The sequence below is a fragment of the Amia ocellicauda genome, chromosome 11 (genome assembly GCF_036373705.1).
Source record: "Amia ocellicauda isolate fAmiCal2 chromosome 11, fAmiCal2.hap1, whole genome shotgun sequence".
Taxonomy (NCBI): domain Eukaryota; kingdom Metazoa; phylum Chordata; class Actinopteri; order Amiiformes; family Amiidae; genus Amia; species Amia ocellicauda.
Genome location: NC_089860.1, coordinates 25,852,862 through 25,864,837, shown reverse-complemented (window position 1 = coordinate 25,864,837; position 11,976 = coordinate 25,852,862). Strand labels below are relative to the sequence as shown.

Here is an 11,976-nt window from a genome sequence, read left to right as displayed (position 1 = left end):
TTTTGTAACAAAACACCTTCAGGTAAGAAAAGAGCCAGCACTGGATTGATGGGTCAAGAAATTCAAAGACCTTTATTTGATTACAGCAGCTTCATCCAATCCAATAAAGTGGCCCCACAATTAGTTGCAGCTTTAGAAACCATTAACTGAAATTAACCAAAACTGAAAGGCACCGCAACTTTAACATTTCTGTGAAGCCACATAAATACCGATAACGTGGGTTAGGTTTTTGTTCCTTTCCTGCGAAAACTTTTGCGATGGGTTTTAATGAGCATTAGCCAGTCCTTAAGGAGAGAGCTCAGGGTCTCACACACCGCAGTCTGCAGTGCCAGAGGCCCCGGACACTGAGGGACAGCCTTAGGGGGAGTTCATTTGCCTTTTGTAGCTTTTATGGCAGACTTGGTGACCTTGCCACTGGAAGCAGCCTTCTTGTCAACAGCCTTGATGACACCGACAGCCACGGTCTGCCTCATGTCACGAACAGCAAAGCGACCTGGAGAGGGAGAGAACAAAGGAATCAGCCAAAAAACTGGGACAAATGTGGAGGTTGTCGACTGTCAACCCCTCTTCCACACCCAAGAATTCTACTAACTCACTCACCAAGGGGAGGATACTCGGAGAAGCTCTCCACACACATGGGCTTGCCAGGCACCATTTCAACAATGGCGGCATCACCAGACTTCAGAATCTTGGGGTTGTCCTCCAGCTTCTTGCCAGAACGGCGGTCAATCTTCTCCTTCAGCTCACTGAACTTGCAGGCGATGTGGGCGGTGTGGCAATCCAGCACAGGTGCATAGCCAGCATTGATTTGTCCAGGGTGGTTCAGGATGATAACCTGCAGCCAGGGGGGGGGGGGGGGGGAAGTAGAGGAACATACAGGAGTTAGAGAAATGTAAGTGGGAGCAAATAAATGGCCAAGCCTAAGGATTGTGCACGTCTAGGATGTGTTGGTTTCCATTTGCACACTAATATGGGTCACACCAGTTAAATTATGAACCTGAAGAGATTCTGGAGAGCACACCCAGTTTAAAGTAGAAGAACCAAACAGACTAGTTATTCTCAGGAGCTCGTGGTGTCACAGTAAGCAAAATTGCTTGAAATTGTTCTGGGTGATAATTTTAAATGTGTTCCGTGATACTTTCAAAGTTGTTCCTCACAAAAGGCAGTGAAAGTGAAGGTCAGACCAAGGGAGATCCAGGACTGCACCATCTGAAGCTTGACACCCCAGTCCGGTCCTGCTCATCCAGTTGCTCACCTGGGCAGTGAAGGTGCCAGCCTCCATTGGGGGGTCGTTCTTGCTGTCTCCAGCCACGTTGCCACGGCGGATGTCCTTGACTGACACGTTCTTGACGTTGAAGCCGACGTTGTCCCCAGGAACAGCTTCGACCAGGGTCTCGTGGTGCATCTCTACAGACTTCACCTCAGTGGTCACGTTGGCGGGGGCAAAGGTCACCACCATACCGGCCTTCAGGGTGCCAGTTTCAACACGGCCCACGGGTACTGTGCCAATACCTGCAAGGGGAGGGCATAAATTACACAATTGTTAGTGCTAACTGTACAAAGTAGACTGTGGAATGATGAGCTTGAACCCTAAATTCAATGATGGCTACAGTAATTGCCTGCTCCATGGCAACGGTGAAAACACCTGCTGTCGACATCACCAGGCCAGATCAGTTTACACAGGGATTCAGCCACCCCTCCCAAGCCAAGCTGTGCACCAGTAAAGTCAAACAGTACAGGCAAGTTAACAGGCAGGACTGAATCCATTGTTGAGCTTAAATTTTGCAGCTAGTCTACTCCAATAAACTGGTATAACTTCGTAACCACATCCAGATGGCAAGTTAAGTTACAGAATTGAAAATAAAAAGCAGACCGTACCTCCGATCTTGTAGACATCCTGCAGGGGCAGACGCAGGGGCTTGTCTGTGGGGCGGGAGGGGGGGATGATGGAGTCCAGAGCCTCCAGGAGGGTGGTGCCATTGGCATTGCCCTCCTTGCGCTCCACCTTCCATCCCTTGAACCAAGGCATCTGCAGAGGGGAAAAGAAAAAAAAGAAATTAAAACCATCTCAGGGACCAGCAGGCACTTATGCGAGAGAAGGGAGTGTTACTGGAATTTAAAAGGACAAGGGCTTACATTGGTGCTGGGCTCCAGCATGTTGTCTCCATGCCATCCAGAGATGGGCACGAAGGCCACGGTGGCAGGGTTGTAGCCGATCTTCTTGATGTAGGCGCTGACTTCCTTGGTGATCTCCTCGTAACGCTTCTGGCTGTAGGGGGGCTCGGTGGAGTCCATCTTGTTGACTCCCACGATGAGCTGCTTCACTCCCAGGGTGAAGGCCAGCAGGGCGTGCTCTCGGGTCTGGCCGTTTTTGGAGATGCCAGCCTCAAACTCACCCACGCCTCCAGCCACAATCAGCACAGCACAGTCAGCCTGGGGGAGGGGAAAGGCACAGTCAGCATACAACCACAGAGCTCCCCCTGCAGGAGATACTCAACACTTTACAGATTCAGACCCCAAAGAAAGTGAGCTAGATCCAGTACAACAGGTTAGTCTGCTGCTCCACCCCACCAGCAGCACCAGACTGATGCAATATGCCGGACATTTTACAGAGCCAATTAACTGGCAAGAACAAAAAGTGTAGAAAAGTAGTAAAGCAAGTCTTTACATAATAGGGAGAGTTATTTTACCATTTAAAAGAAACCATCATTCAGGTCACAAATACACCCACCTCCCTGCTTCCAAATACAACCTTTCATAGAGAAACAAGATTAACACCCCAGCAGCATACCTGTGAGGTGCCAGTGATCATGTTCTTGATGAAGTCTCTGTGGCCAGGAGCATCAATGATGGTGACGTAGTACTTCGCAGTCTCGAACTTCCACAGGGAGATGTCGATGGTGATACCACGCTCACGCTCGGCCTTCAGTTTGTCCAGCACCCAGGCGTACTTGAAGGAGCCCTTGCCCATCTGTACAGACACATGCAGGGGAGATACAGCTAGTACAACAGACCAAGCCAACAGCACCACCCCCACCCCAGAAAGCAACTCTAAACCACTGCCTTAACCTCAACTACAGCCAAATTACAGCACCCACAGTCCCAGCCAGCCATCAGTGCCTCGGAGAACTATATATAAATTGCATAAGAGGCACAAAACCAGTACAGTATTTCCAGACAACAGGTTTGAACTGTAAGCTCTTGCACATGATTACTGTAGTTTGTGTAGCATCACATGCCTATTAAGACCAAGTGAGCACATCCCCCAGATGGTGGCTTTACATACAGCTGTTAGACAAGATGGCCGACCATACAATACAGCAGGGATTACCGATTGACCCGAGGCCACAAAGGGAAATTTAACAATTTTAAGAGTTTATAAACTGACCCAAATTCACCCGTCAGACTGGTTAATCACATTGTGGTAAACTAGGCAGTACATTTTAAAAATCAAAATCCCTACCCTGCCCCCCCCCCCCCCCCCCAACTATCGTCTTTTAAATCAACTTAAGTACATTCATTTAACGGAGGCACAATCAAAGGTTAGATTTCCTTTCCAACAGTTCACAGGCCAATTAAGCAGCCTAGACTACACAACAGTTCAGAGACCGGAAACCTGCACGATTTAATCGGCTGTGGAAGCGCAGGCTTGGCTTAAACAGTGATCCCCCGACAATGCCCGGCCCAGCCGCCATTGTGCCAAACTGCAGCGTCAGGTCGAGGCTCACTGAGCATGCGGGCTGCACACGCCCCACCCCCACCCCCGTGCGGGGACTGCACGCACGCCTCGGCCGCCATCTTTACAGCCGTGAGTCACACCGCACCGCCTCGCAATGGAGGAGGCGAGCGAGAGGAGAGGAGCGGAGTCCGCCGGGCTGAGACTCACCTCGGCCGCCTCCTTCTCGAACTTCTCGATGGTCCTCTTGTCGATGCCGCCGCATTTGTAGATGAGATGGCCGGTGGTGGTGGACTTGCCGGAGTCGACGTGGCCGATGACCACGATGTTAATGTGGATCTTTTCTTTTCCCATGGTTGTTGCGTTAAGTTTCTGAAATACATATTTTAAGTTAGCGATTTCCAGGTGAAAACAATTGAGTTTGGAGTGCTTAACTATTCTGGGTCTTTAGAAAAAAATCGCGAGACTTCGATACCCTCCCAGCACAGCTGCGATGAGTGGCAGGGCGCCGGGCCTCCCAGGCCGCTGTACCAGGCCCTCGGCCAACACGACACGTGTTCCCAGAGCACAAAGCCACGTCGGATTAAGTTACAGGAACATTCCCCACGCATCCCTCTCCCCTCCCTGGCACAGGGTACCGGGATACTGGCATCTGGGAGGATGCGCTGGATCATCGTTGGCTCGGCCGCTTTATAACACCTCAGCCCGACAGCCAGCCCGCTCAGGAGCGCCTTTGTTCAGGGAGCGCCCCCTCCCCCCGGCGGCGCGCACGAAGTTTGGCTCTTCACAAAAGTAGCTACATTTTAACAAAACTAATCGAGGGTTGTTAAAGACCTCCGCCCCTACACACACTAAAGAATAAAGTATTCCCAAAGCATTAGTTTCAGTTTAACACTTGTTACCTCTAGGGGAAAAAAAAAAAAACTAATACAACTTTTTTTTTTAAATAAACAACCGCGCAAATAAATCCGTGTAGAAGCCATTAACTGCAGTAAAAAAGTAATTGTACTCACCGGGTGAGGAGTCCGTTCGGCTGCTGCTACTACCCCGTGGCCAGGTAACGGAAAGAGAAGGAGCAAGGGCTGCGGGTCGGGGGTTTTATACTGGGAGCGACACCCCCCTCCTCCTCCGGTAACAGAGGGACTGAACGCAACTGCTCTCCCCGCCCGCTTCATTACGTCATCAGTTCACAGGCGGTGGAAAACTTTTTTTTCCTTTTTTCACGGCAATACATACAGCGTCACCACTGACTGCATTCAGCAATATATAGTGATTCCCTTTCATTTGAAGACACAATCGATACTTATGGTGCATACTTTTAAATAGTTTTTCTATAGATTTATCATTAGTCCCAACTTTAGTACCCAACAGTAGTAATTGACTGTGTTTGTGGTATCTTATGAAGATGTAAGATTTGCTAATACATTCTCATTTTAGTTATTTATTCAACTGTGTTCAAATGCTGGTTTCATTAAACGACACATGCGATATAACCTGTGCCCTTTCTCCATTCTGTACTGTGTTCTGTCCCCATGCTTCCCTTTTTAGCTTTTTTAACTGATATGTCTTTACCATAACAATGGTTGGCTATCTGTTCCTGTTATTCTCGATGTTTCCCAGCTCGGCCTGTTGGTGGCGTCACTGCTGGAGTTTCTACTGGAGTCCCACAAAAAATGAGTGCTCTGCTCTAATGTCTTCCAGTTTTTGGTCCCTCCAAAGCTCCCAGGTACTCAGTACTGGACTGATTTGCTAATTAACCGGACCTCTACAGAGTGCTCACTATTGTCACAGGCAGTGTCAGCTTGGACCTCTTCCACCCTCGCCCCTAAATGTTGGGACAGACCTAAACACCAAGGTCAGGACAGCACCGTCCCTGACCACCTTCTGTTCAGACTGTACGTGTGATACTACAGCTTGATCTCCTGGGCTGCTCAGCTCTTGCTCTTATTAGACTCTGCTCTGTCATACTCCTGATAACTTGTGTATTGTTAGCACATCTGTCATTTTACTGCGACTTCTTCTATGCCTACCTCATCCCTTAACACATACTGGGACTTAACTGAATTATACCTTTACTTGTTAGCTCATTTGTACTAGGATGTGAGCTTATTGTAGTTTGAAAATATTTATTGTGAGAAGCATAAGTCACCCTTGGTGAGAGTATCTAATAATGAATAAATAATAATACAAACAAATAATACTTGATGAAGTAACTGTTTTTTTTCTGTAATTGCAGGAGCTGGAACAGGAAGGCCCCCAGAGCCTTGGTCTGGATCCTTTAGTGTAGAGCTGGGCACTGTACTCTGTTGGCACAGGTCCTGCAGTCCAGTCTTGTACTGGGACAGGAGTGTGTGTGTGTGTGTCTGTAGATGTTTTTATATGTGTATGAGTGTGTATGTATGTATGAGTATTTGTTTTCCTATGCATGTGTGAGTATGTATGTGTTTGTGTGTATATGTGCATGTATGTGTATTCATCTTCATGTGAGTGTGTATGTATGTGTTCTTGTGTGTATAAGTGTATGTGTGTATACAGTGAGGGAAAAAAGTATTTGATCCCCTGCTGATTTTGTACGTTTGCCCACTGACAAAGAAATGATGAGTCTATAATTTTAATGGTAGGTGTATTTTAACAGTGAGAGACAGAATAACAACAACAAAATCCAGAAAAACATATTTCAGAAAAGTTATAAATTGATTTGCATGTTAATGAGGGAAATAAGTATTTGATCCCCTATCAATCAGCAAGATTTCTGGCTCCCAGGTGTCTTTTATACAGGTAACGAGCTGAGATTAGGAGCACTCTCTTAAAGGGAGTGCTCCTAATCTCAGCTCGTTACCTGTATAAGAGACACCTGTCCACAGAAGCAATCAATCAATCAGATTCCAAACTCTCCACCATGGCCAAGACCAAAGAGCTGTCCAAGGATGTCAGGGACAAGATTGTAGACCTACACAAGGCTGGAATGGGCTACAAGACCATCGCCAAGCAGCTTGGTGAGAAGGTGACAACAGTTGGTGCGATTATTCGCAAATGGAAGAAACACAAAATAACTGTCAGTCTCCCTCGCTCTGGGGCTCCATGCAAGATCTCACCTCGTGGAGTTTCAATGATCATGAGAACGGTGAGGAATCAGCCCAGAACTACACGGGAGGATCTTGTTAATGATCTCAAGGCAGCTGGGACCATAGTCACCAAGAAAACAATTGGTAACACACTACGCCATGAAGGACTGAAATCCTGCAGCGCCCGCAAGGTCCCCCTGCTTAAGAAAGCACATGTACAGGCCCGTCTGAAGTTTGCCAATGAACATCTGAATGATTCAGAGGAGAACTGGGTGAAAGTGTTGTGGTCAGATGAGACCAAAATCGAGCTCTTTGGCATCAACTCAACTCGCCGTGTTTGGAGGAGGAGGAATGACCCCAAGAACACCATCCCCACCGTCAAACATGGAGGTGGAAACATTATGCTTTGGGGGTGTTTTTCTGCTAAGGGGACAGGACAACTGCACCGCATCAAAGGGACGATGGACGGGGCCATGTACCGTCAAATCTTGGGTGAGAACCTCCTTCCCTCAGCCAGGGCATTGAAAATGGGTCGTGGATGGGTATTCCAGCATGACAATGACCCAAAACACACAGCCAAGGCAACAAAGGAGTGGCTCAAGAAGAAGCACATTAAGGTCCTGGAGTGGCCTAGCCAGTCTCCAGACCTTAATCCCATAGAAAATCTGTGGAGGGAGCTGAAGGTTCGAGTTGCCAAACGTCGGCCTCAAAACCTTAATGACTTGGAGAGGATCTGCAAAGAGGAGTGGGACAAAATCCCTCCTGAGATGTGTGCAAACCTGGTGGCCAACTACAAGAAACGTCTGACCTCTGCGATTGCCAACAAGGGTTTTGCCACCAAGTACTAAGTCGAAGGGGTCAAATACTTATTTCCCTCATTAACATGCAAATCAATGTATAACTTTTTTGAAATGCGCTTTTCTGGATTTTTTTGTTGTTATTCTGTCTCTCACTGTTAAAATACACCTACCATTAAAATTATAGACTGATAATTTCTTTGTCAGTGGGCAAACGTACAAAATCAGCAGGGGATCAAATACTTTTTTCCCCCACTGTATGTGTATGAGTGTGTATGTATGTATGAGTATTTGTTTTCCTATGCATGTGTGAGTGGAAATATATGTATGTGTGTGCGAGTACAGTTGAAATTTCTGCATTTCGTACAGTTTGATCAATATTGTTCATGAGACTTGACTTATTTATCAATTGACTCTTTTCAGAGTGTTGAATATTGAGTCAGCCTGGAGAAGCACTGTAGAGAGTCCATTTAATTGACACTTGGGGGGGAGTATATAAGTACAAATAATTTAACAATATTTATTGCACTAAACAAATCACCAAACAACGGTTTCAAATGTAGGGTATGTATACTCTCCCTACATGTGTGTTTATTCTGTATATTCAAATTATTGGTCAGATAAACAGTACAGATGTATATATACACATTACGGGTGAGATAAAAGACCAGGGTTCTTCTAAACTGACCTAGACATGAGCATCATCTAAAACCCTGAGCCTAGCTATAACCTGCGCTCTTGCTCTGTTGTTTCACATTTCAGAAGTGAAGGAAACAGAGACAAGCACAACTGTGTGGAAGGCTCTAGACAAGCCCTTTTATTGAACCCAAGATCAACACTTTGCTCTATATGAGACCTTCATTGTCGGCAGCATGTGTTTCTCTACCTCTCACATCAAATAAACCCATCAGCCTAAAATCCAGCTAGTGTAACAGGCGTGCAGCATGACTGAGGCTGGTGACCGAAGGTGGTGTAACAAGCCTGCAGCATGTCTACAGCTGGATTGCGGTATTACAGCCCCAACAGGCTCTGAGGAAAAAAAAGGAAACATGACTTTCCCCAACATCCCCAGGCTGTCCCACCTCCTATTTCTATCCACACACACACACACAATCATACTCACACTCACACTCACACTCAAGCCCCAGCAGGGACAGACAATTGAGGAGCAGTTGGTCCAGTTTTTCAGACGCTCAGTGCTTCACACAGACACAGCAGTCTACAGTGTGTGAACAGAGCTTGTGAAGAGGTGTATTAACATACTGATAGCTTGTCTCTTGGGGGGGTGGGGATCCTTTTGTCTCTCACCAGGCTATCAACGACACCACCTCCCTCCCTTCCTCCGCACTCTTACACTCTTTCCCCCATCCCCACAGATGACTGCCAAACCACAGCTCAGTTGGGGGGCAAGAGAGAGAGAGGAGTGGGAGTTTGAGAAAGGTGAAACAGGAGGGAGACTGACAAACATAGAGAAATGCGAGAATATTGTGTTAATTATAATACAATGTTATGTAGTGTAATATTATGTACAGTGCTATGGAGTTGTGATTTCTATTGGCAGAGCCCTGTTTCGCATGTCCCAGGATTCCCTGCAATCATCCTGTCACCCCATAGAGCTGTCAATCATCAGCATTGAGTCTTGAATGCAGACAGAGGAAGAACGCAAGAGACTGAAGGAGAGACACAGAGAGCGAGAGCGAGCATGTGCACGAGCATGCCGTGTGCATGTTTGAGGGTTTGAGGTAAGCTTGATGTGTGACACCCCTCCAGCTCACTGTCCTTCACCTACTCCTCTGGCAAAACTGAGCAGACTTGTCACACCCAGCTCTTCAGAGTCTGAATTCCAATTTGAGAGAACGAGAGAGAGGGTGAGAAATGGATTGATCAGATTTATTGTCCTCTCTTAATCACCTCCCTGCAGGATACCCTTGTGGATTCCACCCAGTGTGCCTGTACCCTCACCCCACCCCCAGGCCCCACAGCGCTTCCCTCTCCATCCCCACTGCACTAGGCTCCATGCTGAGGAAGCCCACAGCAGCCACACTGGTGGAGGTAGTACAGGAGGCACCCTGCAGGGATAAGCAGTTAGCACACAGATAAATCACTCCATCATGGGCAGTCTGATTATTATTGTTATTAGTGTATATGAGAAAACATGATACCTACATTTTACCTGGTTAAAAATACAGTAATGCCATTGAAAACAGTGTTGAAATGTTCAGAATCTCTATCTTGGAGACTGATTTGTGACGTGATATTCTCGACAGCCAATCAGCAATCAATTATACTGCGATAGGCAATCAACAAAAATAATACGACCCTAAAGCCCCGTTTAGACTTACTGTATTTCACTTTTTAATTGTTATTAACGAGATTTCATTTATAACCATAATAAACAGCAGCGTGAAGTATCGGTTAGGTCTCTAGACTTTGAAGCGGAGAGGCATGGGTTCAATCCTAGGTGGGGGACACAAAAAAAGTAGAAATAATACATACATAATCTCTAACTCCTCCCACGGGTTGTGCTATACAGGTGAAAGGTCGTACAGTGATTCTGCCTCATACAAAGTACATTTTTTTGTGTTTTATTTTTAACCAGATATAATCCAAAATGAAAACTTTTTAGTACCTAACAACACTACAAACACACTATCAGTATCACAGGTGCATACTACTCCTAACCTGAACACTATTCCTGCTTTGGCAATACATGCACAAAGTACTGTCATACGCATTATTCATTGTTATGAATCTCTCATGAGAGTAACTGTGCAGTGTCTGACTCTGCCGGCCTGGGTGTGATGCTGCACCCTTTCGTCTGCTCTCACGACTGCGGTGCGCCCGGCCCCCGTTGCCATGGTGATTGCGCGGGGCCCAGAGAGGGGGTGGGGGGTGGGGTGAGGTGAGGTGAGGTGGGGGGGCACGCAGCGCAAAGCACGGCACAGAGCACGTAAAACCCACGTTATTTACTAAAAAAAAAAAAAAAAAAACAACGACACGTGTTCCTAGCTAAGGACAGTGTATTACCATCTCATCACACCAAAGGTCCTCTGTCACTCTGTTTCAGGAAACTGGTAAATCAATGTTATACTGTAAATGGGGGAGTGGAGGAGCTAAACAGTGCAAATGCAGGGTAAAGTGAAATACTGTTTTATTAGAATAAGTATTTTACATTACAATAATAAAAACGTACACACATTTTAATACTCATGATTACAGTTGTTAAAATCCAAGTCTAAAATCACTTAAAACCAAATTTCAAATAAACTCCAAGTGAAATATGTGCATTAAAGCATGCACACGATTCAATTTCAAGATGGCAAAACCGCCAAAAGAACTAAATTTAACAAAAACAGTCAAATGCATTGAAATTGACAGACAATGCACCAGATAAATAAAACGTCAAAGGAACAAATCCAAAACAATCGGATGCATTAAAATGAATAAGAACGGTCAATGCATAAAAAAACATACAAATACAAATAAGACGAACATCATAATACTCGTGTCCGTCCAGTTGTCTGTATTGAGTTTTGTAACTCCATTGTCAGATTGAGGGTTTGGCAGTTGACTCCCCCCCGGACCTCATTTCACCAGCAGCACCCCTCCGCCCTCACTTTGCTTCAATTTTTTTGGGGGGGAAATATGTGATTTGGGGGATTTTTAGGACCGGATTGGGGGGAAATTATGGAGAGGACCTGGCAACACTGCTCTCCATTCCACTGGGCAGTGGAGCGACCACCGGGTCAGCTGCGGGGGCCTTGTCTGTTTTGTGTGGGGGGTCAGTGTGCGTTTGTAAGTTCCCTTCACTGTACGGCTGCTATCTTTAAACTCCACGTAAGCGGACAGTGCTCACCCCTGTGACTCAGTTATCACCGCTGTAGAAATAACCTTTGAATCCTGCCAGTAGCTCTCCCTCCCTGCATATTAGCATAACTTGTGAAAAATGAAACCCTTTATCTGTCTCCATACATCTACAGTCACGAACCCAACCAGCCTTATCTCGTCACACAGGGCTGCGCGGTGCTCGTGTATGGAAGCCCCTCGCCTGCACCCTGGTGACGGGGAGGCTGGAACCAGTCTCGGTTCGGCCTGGGGACGAAGCTCCAATCGTTGTGCCAGGTGTCCTCGCCATTCATGCAAATGTTTCTATAGATGTATAAGTTGTGTTAACTAGGTGTTTTCGGTGTGAGACTATTTCCTACAGTGGAAATGGATCCGGGAACTGTTCTATGGCGGGCACTATCGTATTCTACAGCGATGGCTGGAGTTGATGGTTTGCAAAACCCGGCCTGGGTCAGGCAACACGGGACCGGAGTCTGGGGCACGTACTGTGTTCTGGACAAAACCACGAGTGCGTCCCGGCCCAGCTCACACTCGGCGCTGCGACGGGGAGGTGCTTCGGCGCCATGCGGAGCCGGACTGTGGGGTAAAGATA

The 11,976-nt window shown here is 46.7% G+C and overlaps 1 protein-coding gene across 1 annotated transcript; it reads right to left on the bottom strand.

Annotated features, from left to right (window-relative positions):
- Positions 1–45: 45 nt before the first annotated feature.
- LOC136763284 (elongation factor 1-alpha, oocyte form) lies at positions 46–4,821 on the bottom strand. The gene is made up of 8 exons (XM_066717168.1): positions 4,690–4,821; positions 3,887–4,048; positions 2,792–2,971; positions 2,137–2,433; positions 1,879–2,029; positions 1,256–1,512; positions 601–835; positions 46–493 (listed from the first exon to the last, which is right to left on the bottom strand). Exons 2-8 carry the CDS (start codon positions 4,028–4,030, stop codon positions 369–371), a joined length of 1,389 nt encoding a protein of 462 aa, XP_066573265.1. The 5' UTR covers positions 4,031–4,048; positions 4,690–4,821; the 3' UTR covers positions 46–368.
- Between the last annotated feature and the right edge of the window lie 7,155 nt (positions 4,822–11,976).